The sequence below is a fragment of the Lissotriton vulgaris genome, chromosome 10 (genome assembly GCF_964263255.1).
Source record: "Lissotriton vulgaris chromosome 10, aLisVul1.2, whole genome shotgun sequence".
In the NCBI taxonomy this organism is placed as follows: Eukaryota; Metazoa; Chordata; class Amphibia; order Caudata; family Salamandridae; genus Lissotriton; species Lissotriton vulgaris.
Genome location: NC_141698.1, coordinates 110,977,012 through 111,001,742, shown reverse-complemented (window position 1 = coordinate 111,001,742; position 24,731 = coordinate 110,977,012). Strand labels below are relative to the sequence as shown.

The window sequence follows — 24,731 nt, the reverse complement described above, 5'->3', positions numbered from 1 at the left end:
GCTAACCAACAACGAGAGTGCGAACAACGAGAGTGCGCACGCGCTGTGACACGTGCGGTCACCAAAATGCGCTGAATGACGTTAATCCTCACCTCACAGGATTTGTTGATACCATTGCCTAAAGATACGAGCCCACACATAGCGCCTGTCACGAAGAAGGAGCAAAGAATAGAACAGCTCCTCGATGTCCACTGCGTACCTGCAGTGGCGGCTGATCCAGGGAAGTAGCAGTGGGGTGGGGGTTAAAAAAAAAAAAAGAAGAAGATTGCTTACCTGCCAGACGCCACCTCTCCTCCGTCCTCTGCTTGGCTTCTGTCCAAGCAGGACGCCCCAGACTCCGCTAAGCCAATCACAATGCTGTAACAAAGCATTGTGATTGTGATGGGTCCGAGCGTCGTGGTTCGGCGCTCAGACAGGGAATGGGAGCCTGGGCATTTCCTCCACCCAGGCTGCAATACAGCCTGGGTGGTGAAAATGCAAAGTCCGCTTGACTGTTTGGCCGGGCCAAGACGACAGACCAAACAGTCATGAGCACTTCCACAGTGCCACCACTCCTCCCACCTGTGCTGCCCAGCCCTGCCCTGCAAAACTACCTAAGCACGGAAAAATAAAATGATACTAACCTCAGGTTATCATTTTATTTTTCCTTTTGCAGTGCTGAAAGGTAGTGGGGTGACGCTCCTGCAACTGGCTCCTACGGCTCGAACTCCACACCAGTGATGCTCTATGCACGTGTATCATTAAAAATAATAACATTGTCTTGGGGGGTATCCTCGAGACACACTACGTATATCACAACACCACATACCAAAGTATACACTTTTAAAAAATGATTATTCCGCAATGGTTATATAAAGCACTGGAAAGCACAGAAACTTGAGAATGGCAGCTGAGGGTTTGGGGGGAGCATCCTCTGAAGAGGATATGGCGTCATAGCTAGAGCTTCCAACTTTAGAGCTGGGGATCAATGCTTCAATACCTTGTGCATCATCTGCTCATGTTCCAACACCTTGGGGTTGAGTTCACACTACATACACCCTGTGATTCTTGGCAAATCACTTTTTTTATTTATTTAATGCAATCTTCTATATATATATATATATAAAAAAAAACCGAAAGTATATCTGTTTGTCCTTTATGCATTACTACACCATTCATCCGATCGGCAAAACTTTGGGAAGTTGTTGAGTACACTCCCGCGAAGGTTTCTGGCAAAAAAAAAAAAATGAAAAATTTGTTAAATATCGGCCCCCTAGGGCCCTCATAATCTTTCCAATAATGAACGTTTACAGTTTCCGGTGCGACTCGCTTTGGCAATGACCATCAACAAAGCACAAGGACAATCGCTGCAAGTGTGTTGACTAGATTTGGAGAATCTGTGCTTCTCGCATGGACAACTGTACGTGGCCAGCTCACACGTCGGAAAACCTCTGATTTATTCGTCTACGAACCAGACGGAAAACCAAAAAATATTGTGTATCCACAAGCACTCGAATAAATAAACAGAATTAAAACAATACTTTGAAATGTTTTCCATATTAAAATGAATGTTTCAATAAAAATGACACAATGTAAATTGAATGTTATCATAACAAGTTTCCTTTCTTCTGAGATCGCAGCAACGCGCGACGGGTACGCTAGGTTTATATAGCGCAAACATTACCCGTGCCTACGAAAAATGAATGCGTCCTTGTGTAGCGAAACTGGTGCTCATGTAAAGCGCTCCAAAACATTCGGGTCGAGTTCGCCCTATATAAATCTGCCCCCCCCCCCAAAAAAAACGAATGAGGTGGGGAGAGGCACTGCCCCTCGTACAGGGCAAAGCATGATCGTGCTGCTTTTGTCGTTTCTCGTAAGGCAGAGCTTCCTCTCATGCACTAAAGTACAGCTCTACATACTCGATTCGGTTAGTCCACACGTCCCCTTCCTGTATGCGAGTGTCAGCAGTGACACTGAGAGCATCGGCTGGCTCAAGTGTGGCTGGGCCACGCCTTCCGGAGCAGGGGGCGGAAACTTCCGGTGCAGCAGCTGGTTGTCTTTTCCGGAGCATGGCTGTGGGCGGTTTATCAGCGATGGGAGCCGGGTTTTTCGGGGCGGGACCTATTTTCCAACCAATTGTAGGGCGCAGTGGGGACAGCCGCCACAAAGACCTCGGTGCGACCGCCCCTTAGACTGTCAATCCGTGCAGAACCATCGTTCTGATTACATTGGAGTCGGAAGCCAAGTGCAGGATCTCGGATGTGTACGATCTTTTGTCGGGAGGTAAAGCCCCCATTCGGGAACCTCCCGCACGACTCGGGAGGATGTATGCCAACACCGAATGAGACGTCTGCAGAGCCGGGCCTCTGAGCACCAGACCGGCCCAGAAGGCGGGGCTGTAGGCTGGGACTTTGCTCGCTCGCAAGACGGCCCCTGAAAAGACATTACCCGTCTGCAGAAACCCACCCCGCCCCCTGAGGAAAAGAGCTTCGGATGCAGGAGGGCAGCCACCGGAGCGGGGCACTGACATGCCTATGACTGGGCTTCGGGGTCTCTGAACGCCCGGCCGCCTCGGAGGGGGAGATGCACGGATGTGCTTGTGGAAACCGGTGGCTCTGAAACCCACCGGAAAGGGGTTCTCGGTGCCTTGCCTAATTCTCTACCGTTAGAGGGGATCGATTCCAAAGGTTGAAGGATGTCCGCGGTGGTTAACTACTCACCTCCCTGGTGGGTGAACCTGCTTCACCGGCTTCCCCACATTAACCTGCAGTGGGAAACCATCAGTGGGGATTTTCGGCCAGAGGACACAGAATACCAGCAGGTACTGGTCCATTTCCACCATAGGATGGCATGGGCACAGAGAAAGACTCCCTCTTCTTTTAACCTGATGCAAAAAAACATACCCTATGTGAATGTGTAAATGTTATTGTTTTTGCATTTGTCGTAAGGCCTTGGTCGATCGTAATTTCTTTGTGCAGTTTTAGGGTGCATTTGAGGGCATTTGCACGGATATGTGACACCGAAGACAAAGGCATGTTTGCCGGCCTTTTCTCTGGTATTAAAACGCATCATTCCTTGTAGGGGCAACATGATTGCCCAATGTTGGTAGCGTTCTAGTCAGTCACCTGGTAATTGTTGTAAGCTAAAATAGGCCCTGGTGCTTTCCAATGACGTAATTTGTGACATGTCCTTAGCAAACATTGATTGACTCGTTATGATTTGGTCAAAGGAATGTTAAAACAGGACAATAAATACCTCGTTATTTCCTATTTGTTGTATATTAAGGTGCTTTGTGTATCTTGTGTGAGTTGTTATTGTCTACGCTTTTCATATTTGTGTGCTCAGTTAAGCATTGTGTGTGCTATATTGTGATGTATGTTTGGGGAGTGAGTTTCCAGATTTTTATCCTATCATAGAGTAAAAACGATGTTGGGTTTATCTGCAGCCGCTTTCCCATTCCGCGTGATTGTTCGTTGGCCCCAAACCTGCCTTGACATGTCCCACTCTCCTTACTGGGAGCCTGTGATCTTTTTCCTTTAGGAAGTAAGTGGGAGCCTAATTCGGTGCTTGGGGCTCCTGCTAAACCATTACGTTTGAAGTTGTGACTTGAAGCTTCTTGATGCCCTCCTTAAAATCATGTTCATAAAAACGTTCTGTAAATATATTACACTGTCATCTCTTACTTCTTCTCCCATAAGACATTTCGTTTCCTTCCACTTCTTTCTTTTATAAAAAATAATACTTGTATTGAAAACACTTTGCTTAATACACAGTGAAGAACATGCACTGGACCCGAAACAATGTTATATAAAATGTGTGTTGGGTATGGCACTCCATCTGTTAAGATATAATTCTATTGTTGAAACCCATCACCAGACTGTCATTAGGCTAGGTTTTTGTTGTATCGTGAAGGGACACATATTTATTCCAGTCAGTTCCTAAGAACATGGCTTTTGAAGTACGTCTCTCCCGTGTGGTCACATAATATTATTTTAACGCCATGCGAAAGAGATGTCTGTGCATGCTCTTATGCCATGCTGTGTTCTAATGACTAAGTGGGGGCTCACATCCTTCGAAATCAGCCCCACACAGTTCCTGGAGTAGCCAAAGTGGTCATAGAACATTTTGTTGACTTGCTAATGTGGAGTATAATTGGAATGGCTCACGAAAAAGAGGCATTTCCAGTTCTCGTCCAACCAAAAGCAGCATTTTGGTTGTTCTAGGTTTTTACCTGGTTACTTGAGGAGTCTCCCAGTAAGGGGTTCAGTAATGCCATATAGGGGATGGAAAAGAAATTCATAGGACCAAAGGATGAGTGATTTGTAAATGTCATTGGAGTTGTGAGGTGGCGTAATTGCTTCGTACCACCCCTTTAATAATATATTTGCTTTTGTGTCATGTGGAAATAATTACAGGAAACAAGTCAAGGTATGACGTCATTACCAGGGACAACAATTTGTAAATATTGTGTGCAATTCTAATAAGAAAACATTTAATATTGTATAATATTTAAGGGAAACGGTATTTTCTAGTCCTACACTATAATGCCAATTAGTGTTTATGACATGAGAAAGTGATAGTCAGAAGTTAAGTGGTTTGTAAATGTTGCTCAAGCCCAGAGATGGAATTACAGTTAAATATGCAAGTTACTTGGTAAATATCGTGTACACTACATGATAATATTCAGCGTGTGTGTATTTTCTTTACTCTCAGTCAGCACAAATCCAGTGGGCAATGGGTGACGTCACCCCTGTGACTTACGGCCTGTAATTTGATTTCACGTTGATCAGTGTTGACAGGTTGAGAGCGGAAAGGGCTTAGCCTGTCAGAGCTGTTAAGTTGGAAGAGACCACGGTGTACGTCTTAATAGAGCAATGGTTATTATGGTCGTTCTAGGCTATAGGATATTCTGACGGTGCTCCTTTAAAAATTAAGGCTAGAGATGTGTTCATACTACCGCCACAGTCTCTAGATCCAACGGGAGGGACTGAGCTGAGGTTTACCGAGCATTCACTCGGGTTGTGGATTGATTAGCTTGGAAGTTAATTTGTGTTATCTTTTGTAGCCTTAAAATAAAGCCATATTATTAGTGAGCTGTGCAATTCAGTGCCCAGGCACCTCAAGATTTAGTTCTGCATTTTCAGTGAGGTAATCCGAGAGTGCACTCATCCATGGCTCATAACTTGTCGAGAATGTCGGTGTCTGGACCCACCGAGGTTCAATGTAGCTAGATTGTCTTCTCTGCTGATTTTAGGAATGATCACAAACAGCCTGTGCAGCACCGTTAAGAGCCGTACGAAAATGGACATTGCTGTTCCTTGTTTTTCCAATCTGTGGGTAATAAGAGAAAACATCCCTTTCACGATCCGCATCCTTTTTTCGTTACCGTTCTCTAGTAAGTAAATATGTATCTCTTTCTGTTCGGGTCGGATGTTAATCTTTAGAGCTGTGGCCAATGTATAGCCCCTTTCTAAGCAAACCCTTGCATTTCTATTAACATGCCTGGACCAGGACTTTCAGGAGGCGAGGTAGGGGTGAGGCAGGAGAGCAGGTTTTTTATTTACCTCCTTTGTCTACATTTCAGTTTAACTCTTCAGCTTGACTTGCATCTCAAATTGAGAAAACTGCTACAAGGTGGAAATAGCAAAATCCATTTTAGCGACTAATTCAGTGTTTATGGGAATTGCTTTTAACTGCAGTATCTGTTTTGTAAGTCTATATTGATTCAGCTTGATGAGTGTTAAATCCTTCAGGGAGACCAAAGGTTACTGTTGATTGCTTGGGCACTTGAGGACTTATAACCCAGAACCGAGACTTGACCGGATGAAAAAACAATACCAAATGAGTTGACAAGGGCCCGTTGCTGAGAAAGGATACAGGGTCATTTTTCAGCACAGTACACCTAGGCCTCGCACCTGAGCTCTCTTCTATATGAGGCACTGAAAGTAAAATTTGAAACTGAAACTGATTTAATTCCTTTTTGTAGACTGTTTTTTTTTTCTGTCCACTGATTGGAGGCGAACTTTGGACAGTTTAGAACAGCAGCACCCAATTCTTTTATGCATGCAAAAAAATTGATTACGTTCACTGCATGCCAAAAAACCACAGTTTTATGCAGTGTGAGCTGTACACATAGCGCTAGTTGCATGAGCAGAATATGCGTGCATCCTGACTACTATAATATATACATTCCTACTTTCTTTGGGTTACAATTTTCTTGTGAAAGCTATCCATGATCTTTAGTCAAATCTTTTGCTGCCCTCATTTCTAATCTTTGCCACTGGTCCAGGGAAGACCTGGCTTGGCAGTTTGGTTTAGACTGTTCCCATGAGGCACAGGGTCAAGACTAATTTGCATATGGCTGGGTCTGAACTGGGGTGGAAAAGTGAGCTAAAGAACGATGATGTATTCAACCCAGATCTGTGACTGGGGGTGAGCGTCTGAAAAGTTTCAGCTCTACGTCCATCATCGCCTTGTGTTTACCTAATTTTTGCCTCTGTCATTTTCTCCATTTCTAACTTTAATTTATGTATTTTGAAGCAGTAAATTATGACAATAAATTAGTTCTATTGACCATTCAAATCTTCATCCAGGGGCTATAGCATGAACATTGTTTTACTACTTGGAAAATAACATATGCTTTCTGTTTGGCAAATGTATGCTTAAGTCTTCTGTAACAATGCATGACTATTCACTGTAAGATTAGACTAATGCTTGTGTGGGCTGAATTTAGGAGAGCATTTCCTTAGGTGTGGTGAGGCGGGTGTATTATACTACAGGGATATTATTTTTGAATTGCCAAGTTTTCATGGAATCGCTTAGTGATGGCTCTGAGGTTAGATGGAGGCCAAACTCCAATCCAATCCAAACTCTGTAGCTCCTTTTATTCTTAAATTCGCACTCTAGCCAACACGTTTTGTCTAAATAGGTTTTCTCAAATCATATAATGTACAAACTAAAAATCATTCAAACGAAAAAGCAAAGTGGATACCCCCACCTTATGAAAACATCAATGAGTGAATAATAAAATTACAATAAAAGGCAGGAGCTGACTTGCAGAAAGAGGTGGAGTCAAAACACCCAGGGGACGTGACCTACATGGCAAAGTTTAAAGGTAAAAACAATAGTGTGAGCTGAAAAGACAGGGAAACAAGACACCATAGAAGGTACACACCTCTAAAAAAAGATCCTAGCAAGAATCCAAAGCTCACCTAATATAAAGGAACAGTTAATACATTCGGTCAAATCTGGTAACTGTAACACAAATGTATCTATGCAAGAACACTACCAAAAGACTTAAATCTTCCCAAGTAAAGCAAGGTTTCAGAAACCCCCTTACCCACTGTTCCAACCTTCCAAATAAGATACATTGGGAGCATAGTCCAATATTATAGCCCATGCCTTAACATTAATTATGTTCATTAATACATGAAGTACAAAGCTTAAAAAGCATAACCCCCAGAGAGGAGCTTGCCAAATAACAACTGAGTTTCACATAAAGTAAATTAAATGGCGAGGAAGCGGATCATCTATGAGACTGAAAGGAAAAAACAGCCTCTCAGTAAACGTTTTACAAAAACTATAGGCGATTTAAGAGGGTTAAAAAGAAAAAACTAAAAGACACACAAGTGTCCACTTGCCCTATCTTGCTCCTCAAGAAGTGTCCGAAGTTCCACAAGACAACAAGTGTGTGGCATACTGCACTGGTGCCCTTTTGATTCCTGGGGGTTTATACCCGTAAAAGAGAGAGTACTATAACAAAAAATGATAACTTAGGAGTACATAAGCACCCTACTCACCTCTACTCCTGCTGGTTTGGGACTTTTCTTTTCTCTGCTCCTCCTACATCTCGTGGTCCTCCTGGTGGCCCCTCCTATTGCTATCTCAGAACTTCTGCACCTCATTGTCCACCAAAGGCCTTCTTCCTATTACCTTCTATAATGTGGTCTGAGCTCTGTCCCTTTTGCTTGTTAGCGCCCCGTTGGCACCACCGCCTTCAGTCTCAGGGCTTCACTGATCTGTTTGCATTCTGTGCTGCATGATCCACTTCTTGCCACCTCCTCCTACTGTCTGGGGACTTGACTGATCTCTGTTCCTTCTCCTTCTCAGTGTCCTAGTGACTCCACCATCTGCTGTCTTACTGCTTCACTGATCTGTTCCTTCAGTGTCTCAAGGTCTATCTAGGCCTCCTCTGCCTTCAGTGTCTCAAGGTCTATCTAGGCCTCCTCTGCTTCATTCTACTGTCTTAGGCCTTCTATGATTTTCCTTCCGCTTCTTGCCGAACTTCCACCCTTTTGGGTATCTTGGGACATCACTGTAGTCATGATCCTTCAGTCTGTCAGGGTCCTTTCAGGTGGGCCGTCTCCTTGTCCTCCTACTTATGGACAAAACTGATGAATATTCTTTCTACTTCTTGCACTTGTCTGAGTGACCCTAAATCTCGTACGGTAGGACTGAACTCTTCTCTGTTTATCCTTATCCTTCTAAAGACCCCTTACTCCTGCTACCTCCGGACTTCACTCGTCTCTTTTCTTTTTGCTTCTCCCAGACCTCCCAACTCCCAAAAGTCTCCTTCCTATCTCATGTAGTGATTAACCTCCTTTACGTATTTAGCTTCTTCCTCATCAAGCCACTCTCATGTCCTCCGTTTGCTTTTCTGTTCGGTTTATCATTTTAGTTCCATTTCTGGGCTTTGAAGAAATTATCCTAAATAAAGACTATATCAGTAAGTAAATACTCTTTGCAGAAGTGCAGTTGCTTCCAGGATTGTGAGAAGGTAGGCCACTACCTTTCGGAAGCGGTCTAATGGTTCTCAGGAACGCCGTTCATGTGAAAACAGATGATTAGGCGCTTTATGACCACCCATTTATTCTTATTTGTTTTGTTATCAGGATTGTCATAGCACGTTTTCACTCGGCACCGTAAACCTTTTGTAGTCTGGGTGCAATTTACATACAGTTCTCAAAATTCTCTTTTTCACTGCATGTTTATAAATTAGTATTCAGAATATTTCAAAGGTATTTTGGAGGGTTGATGGTTTTTTGTTTTGCGATGCGCATATGGGCTCAGACTGGGAAGCAATCTGCTTTCTTAAAGTTGAAGTCAAGCAGTTTTGGAAGCAGTAGTCTGAAAAGTGCAGGTTGACAGTCTGTAAGCTGGTGAGTCATATTCGTAGAATATAGGCTTGTGGTTAGGCGAGAGTGCAGCCTACTTTGCATTTACTTGCCGCAGCTTGTGTGTGTGGTTTGATAACAGGGGGTCTTGAGTACACAGTTCTCAAACAGACCAGTCAAGGTCGTGCCTAAAAAGGCTTAGCTAGGGGTCCATATACCTGCTAACTTGAGCAAAAATATCACCATGTCAGGAGGTGGCGGGGCCTTGAAGGGGCGGGGCCTCATGCAGAAAAGTACTTAAGGGGCACTTTAGCCACCACACTGCCCCCCAGCCATTGCTTAAAAAAAGAGCTTGCTACTGCTGATGCGATGGGGTGTTTTCACACCCTTTATTGGATGTCAGCAGTTCAAAGCTTCGGTAACCTATCTGGAAATCTAATATTTACAGGTGTTTTCGGATCGTTTTCCCTGCCACTGTGTGATATCGGCTCGTCACTGTGCAATGGGAGCTGACATCATGTGTCACACGGTGAATTGGCAGGTCTTGAACCTATTGTTATTGTATAACCATTATGGTCTTAAAAGGGATTGTCAAGGCGTTTCACAACAATGAAAAGGTTCTTGGGTTACGGTTCTCGGTTTTACGGTTCTCGGTTTTACGGTTCTCAAACAGACCCGTCAAGATCCTGCCTAAAATGGTATAGCCAGGGACCTAATGCTGTTCTATGACCATTAATGTCTTAAAACCGATCGTTGAGGATTTTCACAACAATGAATCCTCTTTCTTCCGTAAACTTTGGAAGAACCACACCTAGAGTTTTGTGCCCTCGAGGCTTTAGACCGGTGTGCCTGAGCAAGGGAAAGTAGTTAATCTTACCACAGTCGATGAATGCACCCACTCTGTCATTCCACAGCTGTACGAAGACATCAAAAGAAATCGACACAAGGCAATGGATAATCGAGAAGATCAGAAAGGCCCTTTGGCAAACCCATGCGCACCCATAATCCACCACGAGCATCTTCCTAGATAGAGCGTGTTTTACTATTACACCAACTCACACCAACCCAATTGAAACAAAACATTGAACAAACTCTCACCTAACCATGCACCAACAAATACTAACAACTAGAACTAGCAAGTGAGGGATCCTCCAGGTTAACCACTTTCACACGAAAGGGGTTCAAAGGAAGAAATCACAATGATGCCATAGCAAAAATTCTGAGAATTGCAACAGTCCCTGTAGCGTAACATGGCTCCCCCTTTTATAGTAATCTTCCTCTCCCGTTTCTTCACTGTGTCACTTTTTTATTTTAACTTTATTTTAAATCGAACAGTGCCACTGCATCACCAGTCTTTCTGGAAGTAGTTAAAAGCAAGAGTGCCTTTAATGAAGTTGGTTGCATGGAGGCATCATACTAGGGGTGTACTAAACTCCAAAGGCTTTTCTACTCCAACTTTTCAGTTTTGCTGTTTTTGTGAACTGCACATATTTTGAAGATTTGATAAAAAAGACCAAATAGCAGAAGCAAACTTCAGCTAACTATAGGTTTATTTGTGGGCAACCCAGAAAAAACGGATTTAGACTGGAAAATTCACTTGTAGAATAGTTCTTTCGTTCGCAAAAACTCTTTTTATAGTAAAGGTAACCTTTTGGACAAGTGTTGTGATGTTCACAAACTTTACATACTAGGTTTGTAAGTTTTGTACTTCATTCTCATTTACATCGTTTCTGGTTACAAAATGCTTCTGTGTCTACACTCAGGGTTCCCAGTCTGGCCAGTTCTGCTCCTGTTGTACTGTCTATAGACCTGACTGACGCATGACCTCTAACGCTAACTGTACTTTATTTATCCAAGCAAGGGTCATCCCCTGAACCATATTCGCATCAACCTTCCTTGATTACATTAGTGAAGGCCCTTCCAAGAGGGCCTGAGATCTTACATGTATTGTAGGCATGGACCCCCTTCAATTTAGACGATGCATTTTGATTACATAAAGAATAATTGTTTGCTATTGAATAACATTTAGGGGTAGCCCTGGAGCCCCAGGCTCCTTCATTACATTTTAGACCCGACACACTGGGCCACCGCAGGCTTCCCCACAGAATTTCTATTTTCTTTCCATCTGGTGAAGCATTACCCAATATGGAACAATTTCTGTTTCTTTCCTTGCTGGTAAGTCCCGGAAATCACTTCCCACTGTGATTTGTGCTTCCTCCATTATTCCCTCCGTCAGGAAACTTCTAAATGCTTGCTTTTCAAGGCTTGCTACTTTCTGCCTTCACCCAGGATGTTCTCCTCTACCCTAGATCCAGAACTCTACTCCGGCTATTAGCGCACTTTGCAAATGAATTGCAATGTTTTCACTAGCCTACTTTTAAGTATGACCCTGGACTAAGTTGGGGCCTGAAATATTGGTACATTTTCAGTCTATTCTTTAGGAGGAAAAGTAAATTTTCAGTATGGTTGACTTCCTGGCTAAGTGGGGTGTCTGAGTGGAGAACAGGAAGTCAGTAACTTTATTAAAGAAAAATGTTCTTGTGAAGAGTTAGCAGAACTGTGTTGATACCTGGAAATGGGCTACAATTTGTCATTGGTGAAATGAATGCTTGAACATTATACACCAAAGTATACCATTCTTCTCTCCACAGGCACATGCGTTGCTTGATAGAAAGAACTGACTGTTGATGGGTTGTGCCTAGTTGGCTAGAAGGGTGAGTTGAAAGTATGGAAGCAGTATTAAGGGATTTAATCTAGGCTTGGAGATGAGCCCCAACACTATCTCTGGTATATCGCCATATGACTAGTTGAGAAGAAAATGTTTAGTGATTAATTTGAATATTCTGTGCAGGATTGTGCAGAGCAAGATACATGGGTATCCATTAAAGTAATAGTATATTCCAAATCAATCTTATGACCATGAGTACCTCTTTTGCATAGGAAACACAGGCTCTAGCTTCCCCCAGGGGAACCATGGTTTTTGTTAAAATATACTTACCCGGGTTCCTAGGGACACTGGATTGCCCCTTTGTTTGTTTACTCATTTCTTTGCAGTCTAACACTACTGGTGCCTGGTTTGAAAATAAAAAAAATTCTCAGTGGATCTTCTTCCCTAAAATATGTCAGAAAAAGAAACCCTTTCCTATACGGAAGACCACATACTAAAACTAGTTAGAGGCGCCTCCTTGCTAGTAATCAAACCCACAGTACTAGAGGATGCCCTATATTCACAGATTTACAATCTTGATAAAAGGAAGTACAAACTCATACTTGCACAACTACAGACATCTAATGCAACCATACCTTTTCTCCTGTGTCATTCCAGTTTGCTTACACATAAGGAATGAACAGGTGATTTTCAAAGAGGACCCTAAGTTCCGTGAGGGGTTCAGTTTTGTCGCCAACAATTGTTAGTGCCATTGGATGGTGCTGGGCATCGAAAGAGCACTAATATACACAAAGAAGTTATAACAGGAAATTGCAGATCTGACTCAAGAAATTCTTAATGACCAGTCTCTCAATAACGCCAAACAAGCACTTGAAAATTACCTTCACACTTCACCGTAAGCAAGACAAATTAGCAAAGGACATTAAGAAATACGCCAAGCTGCAAACGTACTCCTACATGAGTGAAGATTATAAAGGTCGTTGCACATACAGAGGGAAAGGAAGATACAGACAATTTGTCACTTTTTCCTACTCAGATAGTACCCCAGGCGCAAGTGGATCCAGTCAAATTCCCCCCCCCCCCCCCCCCCCCCCCCTATACACACACACACACACTGAGTTTTCATGTTTTTTTATCAACAGGTCAGGGATTCTGAAGTCAACAGATGAGAGGTCGGGGACTTGGCAGGAGCAGGAACCTCTACCCACAAGAATCACACTGGGAACGCCAGTCATGAAGTGTCAGCATTAGTACTGCTAATGCTAAACACAGACACCACTCCCATTACCACCACTATGGCTCTCATCTTCAACCGCTCACATTACAGACTGTCAGAATCTGAGACGGCTGTATTCAGCAGGGGCCTTTTCTTTTTCCCGACTAACAGACCCAATGTCTTTGAAGTAAAATTAGAAGTTCGCAAATTCTTCAGGAAGATAAGGCTGTCATTTATTCAGTAAGAACGACTACCAAGGTGGGCAGAACGTTACTGGGTTGAGATTACCCTCCACATTCTCTCCCCCACCACAAACTATACTAGTGGAACCTGTGACTTTTGAGAAGTTTGTTTTGAGAGACATAGATGCTCTTAAGAACAAACACAGCTATACCCACTGCAACATCCCCAAGGAAGAGAAGCCAGCCTACCATAAATTTAAGAAAAACACTGAAATAGTAGTCAAACCTGCAGACATGGGTAGTGGGATATTCATTCAGACTACTGCAATGAAATCAGACAACTGAATGATACAGAGTGCTAATCTAAGATAGATAGAACACCCCCCCCCAATCCCCCCTAAAGAGAATCAAGATCTGATTCTGGAACTCACATAACCGGGTCTGGCATTGGACTTTCTAAGTCCAAATGAGTTTGACTTTCTCAACAGACCGCACACCCGCATCCATGTGATTTACACACTTCTTAAAGTTCACAAAAACCTTGAAAAAACTCCTGGCAGAATCAAAGTTTGTGGATCAGCACTTGAACCATTCTGCAAACAGATTGACTTTTTCATAAAATCACCAGTTCTTGAAACCAAAACATACATCAGGGACAATATGGACTTTATCAGCAGCATTGAGGATTTTCTCTTTGATGCATCAGAGGACATTTTGGTCACCAAGGATATACAAGCTTTGTATACTAATGTACCCTAAGAAGAAGCCTTCAGCCTGATCCGTGAGACTCTGGACTGCAGGCCACAACCTACACAAGTCCGTACTTGGTTCATACTCCCACTGACTGAAATAGCTGTTCAAAGAAATTATTTCCTTTTTGACAAAACATTTGCTACCTCAAAAAGGTGTTGCGATGGGGGCCGGATTCACCCCAGACCTAGCAATCCTCCTCATGGCAGACTACGAAGACCAATGTATTTTTGCCAATAATCCATATTAAGGTAACATTCTTAAATGGTCTGGATATATCGATGACGTCTTCCTCTTACGGAAAAGGCCACTGTCTTGATTGAAGGACTTTCACAGCTGGATCAATACCAGGACTGACAACATACAATTCACCACTGAACACGATGTAAGAAATGTCCCTTTCCTTGACCTCGGTGTCATAGCAAGCAATATTAAACTATACACCTCACTGTTCTGTAAACCCACCGAAAGGAACTCTTTGTTACAATATGGGAGTCATCCCCCCAGAAACTTTAGGGACAAACTCCCATTCGGGCAATACCTTAGGCTCCGCTGCAACTGTTATAGGAAGGAAGACTACTTCAGAGAGTCTTACACACTGATCGCCACACTGATGGAAAGGCAATACCCCAAACGTTTGGTCAAACAAGCTCTTAAGAGTGCTTGGTACTATCACAGGGAAGAACTCCTGACTCCACAGCAAAGGACCGAGCAAGCAGACCGTTTGATCTGTGTTAATACCTTTAGCACAGCGAGCAACGCCATTAAGGGTATTGTGAATAAACTTTGGGATATTATAAGAACTACTATACCCAAACTCGAAAAACTCATGTTTGCCTACAAAAGGGGTTCCAACATCAGGGATATTATCGTCTGAGCAGCCCTCCCCAAGTCTCCGACACCCACTCTAACAACCCAGTAGGGCCTGCCAGGGCACACTACAAAGGTGGCCATTGACCGCCTCCAAATATTGTAAGGAAACCAAAGATTTTGTATGCAATGATGTGTGTTTTGTATTAAGTTCTCTCACTAACTGTAACTCGAACAATATGATCTAAGCCATTTGTTGTCCCTGCAACATTCACCGCCATCCTGTTGGAACTCCATTGGCTTCCATTACTGGACTGCCCCATCTTAACAGCCAGCTGCATCATTTACAAAGCTATCATGACCCCTGCTTGTCCTACAGACAAACTCATCATGTCTTGTGGATCTTCCCTACCAGAATGGGCTTTTTGTTTAACATATAATTTTATGAATGTTGCAATATCTCAATTTTTGTTTTCCTTTTATGTTTTGCTCTTTAAATTACCTTCTCGGTCCGAACCTTATTCATTGCATTTCTTTTTTGAAAAATATCAGAAATGTGTTCTGTGGGCGCATGCAGCTTTATTACTGTAGTTAAGTGATACAATCTGCAGAATGTAGATTTTTGTATATCCCCCGTAAAGAGTTGTGCTTTATGACTACTTTACTTAGAGCTTTTCATAGGCAATTGCACACAGGTTATCGCTCCAACAGGATTGCATTTGTGATGCTGCGGTTGAACTGCAACAAACCTACTAATCAGTGTGCTTAGATTGCAAACAGGCACTTTTCACGTGAACCCTAGGTCCCCTAGAACAAGAATTCTTATGATGGACTAGACCTTGTCACTAGGCATGACCTAGACACTGGCCAGGACAAGAACAAGTGAAAATATCACAATTTATCACATCTAGATTAACCCATAAATAATGAGTGTGTATGAGAGAGTACCATTTGTGCAACTGAACTTATTCGGCTCCCTGTTCGTTGTGTGAAATGTGTGGTGGGCAGCTCTCATAGCTGGCAGAGAGCGTGTAGGGTGTTCTGGGATGTGTACAAGGTGACTGGGGCTATTTGGATCCTGACCGGAGGTGTTCGAGTGGGTGTGCGGATTATGGCCGGGCTATGTAAAATGTCTTTCGCCAGTCCAAAAAGTATAAAAGGTTGCAGGGTACTCCGAGCCTGGTCGAGAATGTATGCACTAAATGGGTGCCGGAGAAAAACTTATTTTAAAATAGTTTGTGGATAAAGAAAGGCGAGATTGATTAGCTTCCACTACTACAGACTACTTGTTCTGCTTTTGAGTGGTGCTTGCTTGCAGCAGTCAGTGATATGTGCCTGTTGTGTGTTTGTGGTAAAGTATCCCATTACTTGCTCCTTGTTCTTTCCTTGTACCTGAATTCTTCATGTCAAGGTACTTTCCCTCATTCCATGCCTTTCCTTCCCCTGTGAGGGTGCTGCTTTGTTCCTGTTCCACCCCCTCTCCTCCATCCCATACCTTTCCGTTCCCTCTAAGGGTGCTGCCTCATTCCTTTTCCACCCCCTCTCTCCTCGGTCCTCATCCCATACCTTTCCTTCCCTAGTGAGGATGCTGCCTCACTCCTGTTCCACCCCCTCTCTCCTCCATCGCATGCCTTTCCTTTCCATGCGAGGGTGCTGCCTCGTTCCTGTTCCACCCCCCCCTCTCTCCTCCGCCCTCATCTTATAATCTTTCTTTCCCCTGTGAGTGTGCTGCCGCACTCCTGTTCCACCTCCCTCTCTCCTCTGCCTTGCCTGGGGCATGTTCCTCGTATTTCTTTATTAAATACTTTCGGCTTTAGCCTTTCGTGCCATAGTGATGCAAAAACATTAAACAACGTACATACATCCTTCAAACAGTCTTAAAGACTTTATAAGTCTATTTAAAGCAATGCCCTACGGCTATTTTCAGAGCGTTAAATGTTTACCTTGACCATTTTCCTTGAGATGACTTGCTTAGAAAACATGACACCAAGAGCAGAAAGGTGCTGCATGGATTCTAAAGAGCAGTGTGCAAAATTAAAGGGATGACTTTATCTGTGCAGGGTGCTTTTATGAAATCAGGTAAAGGGCAGTGCTTAATTTGAGCCGGTGGTTGCATAGTCTCGACGACACTCAATTTAGGGCCCAGTACTTGTTTTTTCTCATCAGACTTTGACTCTGAGCAAGAGATCGAAAACATAAAAGGGGGAAGAAGGAGGACGAGAGACAGAAAACCGCAAGAAAAGGAGAAGCGAGGAACCTGTAAAAGCAAGATAAATAGGCAGGGAGTGTCTGGTGTTGGGTGAGAGAGGCACATGGTGGAATTAAGACAACTCAGTCTAGGTAGTTGTCACACTGACCTTCGATAGTGCCGACCTGGAGCTTCTGAACAAATCTTTTGCTCTGGTAACTATTCTTTTACGAATTACGCACTGGTTAAGGGTGTCTTACACTTGCTCTGCAGGTGAGCTGCCTGACCACCATACGCACAGGTTAGATGCAAGGGCAAGTAAACCCCTTTGTGAGGTGTCTTCATCAATGAGGTATACCTCGAGGCCAAGTCGGTAGTCTGGTTTGCCCTCTTTTCCTCCCAGCTTCGAGAGAGAGTTCGAGACAGTTCGAGAGAGATTTTCATTAATTCGGCATTGTTGTGCTTGTTGATGCCATTTTGGCATTTGATAACCGTGACAAAAAAGCATTTAGATCATGTGATCTTATCCTTCACCTCTTTAGTATGAGCAGAAAACACAATTTTCTACTAGTTTTTTGCAAAAACAAGCGCATCATTTCCAGCCACATAAACATAATGTGGTTGAGTGGCTGAATTGCTGACTCGTAGGCTTTCCAACTCTATCTTGCCTCCTTGGCTGAAATAGTCTCATTTTTGGTAGATGCATCAATGTCACTGTGCTTTGTTTTATTTTCTAATGGTTGACTGCATACGAATATCTGTTACATGCTGTATACAATGGATCATTCTGTACACACTAGAAGTGCCTAGAGGCAGTCCATTATTTATTGGAGTGCTATACTTTTTTATCACTCACCATCCCTTCTTCTGTGTATTTATATCACTGATAAAAATTTGAGGTGAAATCCCCTTCTCTCTCTTTGGGACTCTTCTGAAGTAGGGCTATATTTTCAAGGGCAGCCCATCCATAGAGGCATGCAAGGGCATCTCCTAAGGTGCCAAGTGCTGCATTAAATTATAAGAAGAAAATTAAAGTAAAAAATGGGGCTTGCGGACAACTAATGCATCGTTTGCGGATTATATCAGTTGCTGGCAGTTAGTTCAGAGGCGTACCTCTCTAGTTTAAGGAAACAGTGAAAATTGTATACTGATTTTACAATTTTTAAACGTTTCTCTGTCTTAGACTATGTGTGATCATTAAATACAAGCTCCTCTTACAATAAATGCCATCTCTGGATGTTTGTTGTAAGTCTGCCTCTGTTTTTGTTTATTAACTCCTCCCCTTTTTGCAGTTTGATGCATACACTGTTACTGGTTGTTCCACAGATCCTTATCCCTTACCCACTTTTAAAATTATCCCTCTCTTAAAACACTTGCAAAGTGGCTGCTATGTATATTCACACTCTTACTAACGAATTTTCGAGTTTCAGATCTCACTTCAGGGGTGCCCTATTAGTTCTGACTTAAGCACATGCAACTTGTCCGTTTTCGAGTTACATAAGGATTGCATCGTAGGGTTTTGTTGGGGGACTTTTGCGTTTTTAAAATGTTTCATTGGGAGGAAATCTGATTAAGGATGTTCCTTGTCTAGCATATGTGTTGTATAATCTGCTGTTCCGTACTGTGTAGCGACATTTTCACCATGATTTCTACCTTGATTGCTGCTGATTAAGGAAACAACAACATGGATAAGGAAATGCCATCTGCACTGGTTTACAATTTTACTGCACTTTTATAGGAAGTGCACAAATACCTTTCATTTAACTTGGAGTTATGGTTGAAATAATATATTTCTATTTTTGCATAAAATATATTTATATCTAACTTTGGCATTTATGCAGTACATCTAATGGTTTTTAGAATTAAATCTTTTTATTGAGCAACAAAGGAAACATAGCATCTTGTACAGCCCGGCACTCCTCATCTAATGGTTTTTAATAACTGAAATGAAGATACTTTGACGGTTAAGGATTTGCACGGCATGTCAAACTTGTTCCAAGTCACAAAGTTGTATATTTACATCCTATAGGAACTCCTCCTCGCGGTTTTAAATGTACAACTTTTGGGAATCCAGGAGCATTCCCAGTAGTACTTCTGGAAGCTGTCCCATATGCAAGTTTCCAGGCAGACCATTGGCAATGTATTACTTAGATACCTCAACCTTTACCCATCCACCTCACAAAGTGTTTCGATGCCCCTCCTTTCTCACCTGCAAGTGGATTTTCTCTACCCCTTTGTTGGAGCAAATTCTGGCCATTTCCAGATTGCAAAAGGACCAGAGACTTTGTCCCACAAATTCATATGTTTGTGGTAGTTTATACATGTGAAAGACAAAATATACCTTCAATTGCTCACTCCCCATCAATTTCCATAGGGTTTACTATTACAATGTATGTACTTGTAGCTCACAGTTACATAATAAACTCATTTACTCTTGTAGGTCCCTCAGGGATCTAAACGCACCACTTAAAATCACTCTCCGACTCGGGCACATAGTTTTTCCGACTTGGCACATGTAGCAAACATGTTGAGCGAGCCGCCTGTGTATATATGAATAAGTGAACACTATTGGAAGCAATGTGCGTAAGGTGCCCTTTTTTTGTCAACACAGTAGCCAGTAAAGAGATTTGCCGAGACTTCGCCTGTTGACGCCATGTTTACCCACTCCAATGCGGAGTGCTATGCAAGTGGCGCTCCGTGTGACTTTGAATTGTGTGTCGTGTATGACGCCGTAAACGCGCAGTGTGTCTGCGGAGAGCGCCGGCCGCGTTTGCCTGGAGACAGCTGTGCCTATCGCTTGCGCGCGCCGCGCACCGAAGCCCGCGCGCGGCGTTTGTGGGAGTCGGGCAGCAAGCACTGCATATCTTCATGGCAACAGTGTGAATAAATGAGGGATCGCTGACTCATTCCCGGGATTAGAAACTGCGTTTGCAGATAAAAGTAATGTTTTATGGTTTCCCACAGAAGCAGCAGGCACCAGTCTCCTTCGGTTTTCTGAGACATGCCTGAAACCCCCCCCTCGTTACCGGTTCCTGGCAGCTGGCCTCGCGGAGAGCAGCTCAGCCTGACAGATTGCTGCACACCGCGGAGTAGCTGCTGTCAAGCACCAGCAAATCCCATGATTAACCTTCTAGACTCATCATTAATCTGTTTGCTTTGGGAGTGCTTTGGCTTGGACCGCGCGCTGCCGTTTGGTTGCTGGCACTGGGCTCTGATTGGGCACTTCAGCGTGGACTCTGGATGCTTTAGCGCAGAGAGGCAGGTTGTTAATGAGCTGATAGTGAACTAGACCAGGTGCCGGGCTCGCCACCCATGCTGTGCTGCTAACGTGGATTTATGTGCGTGAAAATGTCATTTGCTAGATCCATTTAAACGGTTTGAGATTAGGGTTGTTCGAGAATTCACCAGTGCCAGGATTTACATTTATTATGTTCAGTGGTAGAAGTGTTAAGTTGTACGTTATGGAAATGTTCATAGAACACTTCTCAAACACCCGCAACGATGTAGGATGACTAGCAAAATGTTAGTAAATACCCCAGCAATATTCACGGCCTGAATACACCTGACTAAAGGCCAGGGTTAATGTGCTTCCAGGGTTGGAGCATAAAAGATAACCACATATGTTATGGGCATGTATGAGAAAGTGTTTCTACGCAGAGTAAAATATGTTTCCAGTGGAGAAAAAATAAAGATATCTGTGGTAAAAAAAAATGTAAATTTCTGCTTCATTTACTCATGATGGAAATTCTGCCTGCGTAAATTTAGAACATTTCTAGTACCTATGGAAACTACTACTAGTAGAATGCGCTTCGTGGTGCTCCCCTGGAATTCTTTGTGAATTCCATAACATCCAGAAATGTACCCTAAGCATAGAAGTTAACCTAATGTAATCATTAAACCCCAGGCTTTGTTGAACAGGATGAAGACGGTTAACCCATGTATGAATAGATGTAAGCATTATATGTGTGAAAGTTTCAGTTAACGATTAAACATGATGGGTGGAAATAGTTCTCATACAAGTCGATGGAGGGAAGTGACAGAGAAAAAGTCTTAGTTGTCTAAAGGATCGCACTCCCTTCGAGAAAAAGGGTGCTGTGGTGGTCCAGAGGGGGATTGGTCATGAATTAAGTGCTTGCTTTAAGTGGTTGCTTTTCAAAGCTTTTTTGGAGGATATCTAAGGTATCTCACAGAAGAAGATCCATTGAGTTCCAGACATGAGCTCTCTTTGTGCTAATGCTTTTTCTACCATTTTCTCCTCTTGTATTCGTGGTGCACAGTGGCGGTGGAGTGGGCAAATCAGAGTTAGGTTGCTGGATCAAGTTAAGTAGTGAGTTCGGTTTGTTGGTTGTTCATATGATATTTTACTCACAAAAGAAAGATCACAGTAAAAATTGATACTTGTATAGCGCACTACTCACCCGCAAAGGTCTCAAGGCGCTTGTACGAATACCGCTGTGGAACCCATCCTGGCTTTCCCTGTGAGGTGTCCACTCCTGGGCACCCCCAAGGTGGAGGCCAGGCATCCTTAGCGTGGTGGGGCCGTTGTGGAGATTAAGCAAGCTATTGCCCAGAGTTGCAGGGTGGGACTCCATGATTGGAATAGGCACCGAGGCGAGAATTATCAGGTCCGTGGAATTTTTTGAGCCCAAGACCCGCCGAGGCGGGGAATTGAACCCTGGTCCCGGGCTAGACCTCTGCATCAGGGTCTGCCGCTCCAACCATTGAGCCACACTTCTCCACAGTATATTTAAGTATGGTATTTAAACAACTACTGTTGTCCAAGAAAAACGTAACATGTATTGGAAAGGTCGTATGTTTTGAGTGCAGTAAAAAAAAAATACTACAATTGTATGTTTCCTGAAGTAATCCTTGAATTCTTTGTGAAATCCACAAAAATCGGAAATCTACTCAAAAATAGAAGTAAAATACGGAAGGAAGTTTACAATTTTAAAACCTTTGATGGACAGTAAATGAATGAGTGATGATAGCAGAGATTGTCTTTGTCGAGGAAATACCAAAATGTTTTATTTACTGCTGTTCCACAAAGACTTGCATTCAATAACCTGATACAAATGCAAATAAGAGACCCTTTTGCAAATATTTATCAGCCCATTGATTGGTTCATTATCCCATCGTAAAAGACTGCTTTCTATAAGAATCCAACACTTGTCACTGTGCCAATCAGTATATTTGTAATTCTAAAGTGGAAGAGACACAGTGTGCAGGGGCATTTGTACATGTTTTCAATTGCTACTTGCCACATTTTAAAGTTCACATTTTTACAATCCTTTTTTTCATTTATCCTGTTCACTCCAAAATTGTGTTCTACTTCTACTAACGTAAGCAAACAGTTTTACATTTACCATTCAAATGAGCATTCCAAGACACCATCCTTGGTAACTGGGAAACGTTTATTTCCTATAAACACAAAATAGCCAAGTGAAGCTCAACAGGACTTTCATACCCTTCTGGCAATTCATCGAATACCTCTTGTTTCAGATAGACTAAAACATGTACATATTCTTAGCATTTGGGTCAGCCAGCCTCTTGTTACTTATCAGATTAATGTCTTGTCCATCTCATTTCCCTGCTTCTTATTGGATTCCTTTCCTCCCACCTTTGGAGCATTTCTTTTTCACCATGTTTTGATCCGATGACTTGTGCCTTCCACTGCTTACAAACCTACTACCTTTTTTCTTTTCTTCAACCACCTCTCGATAGCATGTTTTTCTCACCCACATGTTGAAATAAGTAGATGTGATGGATTAGGTAGAAGGATTGTTGCATATTTTATAATCTTCGGCAGATCTTGTATAATGGCATAATAATGTTGTATTGTAGTTCCTGTGAATGGTAAAATCACCTACAAATCTATTAAAGTAGTGGTGTTAAGTAATTGTTGTGACTAACAGAGCAGTTTTCTGTTGCAATTTTGTCGATACCCAAAGGCCTATATAGAAGATGTGTAAGGGTTCATTTTTGTGTGAATTTACAGTAGACTTCAATAGTAATGTCTATGTCGCCACATGAATAGGTAGTGAAAACATTATATAGAGTAGTTCCTTGGGATTAGGAGATCGAAGACCTAGAAGGAAGCAAAGCCGAACTATGTTTCATTTGGAACAAGTATGTCAGTGCTGTGTTTGGTGATGTCTGCAGCATCAGTAGATGAGCCAAGGCAGAGTGAATTTTGATGAGAGTTAAGGTTCAGTTCCAAGAATATTTTGTAACGTGTTTGTGCTGACCTGCTAAATTATGCTTGTTGTTGCTTACTTGCTAGATATGATGGCAAATGTGACCCTAATAGGTTACCATTAGTGTATATAGAGTTTATTGCTTCACAGCCTCAGGAGCAGATGGAAGCGGGGGCTCTTACTAGAGTTCAGCAGGTGGGACAGAGTTTTTTCGTGGTCGTTGCTTACAGGGCAATTGTAAAGCGTTATACAAATACCAGTGCCTCCAGATTGTGGCTCTTGAAGCCAAAAGGGAATTTCTTGGGTCACTGGACATCAGGACCAGCGATGATGTGACAGCGCTCCGTAGTCCATCAAGGGACAGCTAGAACCCTGAGCGATTGTGGGAACAGGCCTTGCTCTCACTCTGTCTGACTTGTCAGGAGCATGATGCAAAGAAGAAAATATATTGTGGCATCCCATGTTAAGTCAATCAGCAAAACCTTTTTAGGGCGTTGATTTTGATACCACAAACAGGACAACTGCAGCTTTTTTCAAATTTGTGTCAGCTGTTTGTTGAACTCGCTGCTGACACCTGCATTGCCATAGCCCAACCTGTGTAATCAATAAAACTGCAACACAATTTTATCCATAGAGAGTAGTCAGTGCAATTTATTATCTGCATATGGTATAGTAGGATCCTCTTTGTCCACACTTGCTGCCTCAGATGTCAACTTTCTTTAAGAATCAGGCCCTTAGTGCTTGTCAGGACAGGAACAGACTGATTTGGGAATATTAATCGGAGCTCTTTCCCAAAGAAGCTTGGATTTTACATATGTGAAGTACTGTGACATAGGATGCTTCTGCAGCTGTCCAATTTATTTGTTGTACTGCAGATTATCCAATAACATATTCACAGATTTGCTGTCTGACGTGAAGTGTAGGTAGGAGTCGATTTTGTATTTCTGCAAGTAAGAAGTTTTTTTTATGTCGAGTGTATATTTGGATGAATGGCAGTACTTAACTTACTCTTTGTTATTTCCTCTGACAAAGAGGTATCTTGTTTATTTTGTTTTTTGATTCATTGTTTTCGTTTACCAAAATGCAAGGGTGTGTTTTGTTTTGTTTCCATTCCAGTTCCACAAGCGCAGCAACCTGGTCTATTTCTTTACTGTTGCAGCAGAAGTCCTGTAGTACAGTTTATATTTTTACCTGTATGTGAAAGTTGAAGTGAGTGGGAACCTTTTTTTCTTTCCTTGGTCTCTGCATGTTGTTTTCCTTTGTGTGTTTTTGTTTGTTTTTGAAACCCTTGCAGCTGGAATTATGTGATTATTTGACCATGGCGTTTTCTGCATAGTTATGTATTTACTTCATTTCATCCACTATTCAATCACTGCTGCATACCTTGAAGATTTCACCAAAAATGTGTATTTCTGAAACAGATCTAAAGTTACTAAAAACAAAGCTCCTTATTTTGATTGTGCCGTGCAGTTTTAGGTTTCGCTGGGGGACGGAGCCGTTAGGCTCCTCCTCCAGAGAAATCTATTGAGTACAGTAAGCACTCTGGAACACGCCCCCCCGTCCCATTGGCTAGCTCCATAAATGGAGCCTAGCCATTGGACGAGGGGCCTGTCCATCAATGCCGGACCAGA

At 42.7% G+C, this 24,731-nt stretch overlaps 1 protein-coding gene across 3 annotated transcripts in view; it reads left to right on the top strand.

Moving 5' to 3' along the window:
- The first annotated feature begins 2,126 nt into the window (after positions 1 to 2,126).
- Positions 2,127 to 24,731, top strand: part of TTYH3 (tweety family member 3) — a 256,084-nt gene continuing 233,479 nt past the window's right edge. Inside the window, exon 1 of one of the 3 annotated variants that reach the window (XM_086940630.1) lies at positions 2,127 to 2,800. In XM_086940630.1, coding sequence (XP_086796756.1) covers positions 2,675 to 2,800 — 126 coding nt within the window. In that variant the 5' untranslated portion in view covers positions 2,127 to 2,674. The remainder of the gene's footprint in view (positions 2,801 to 24,731) is intronic. The other 2 variants (XM_086940631.1, XM_086940629.1) reach the window with 2 other exon arrangements.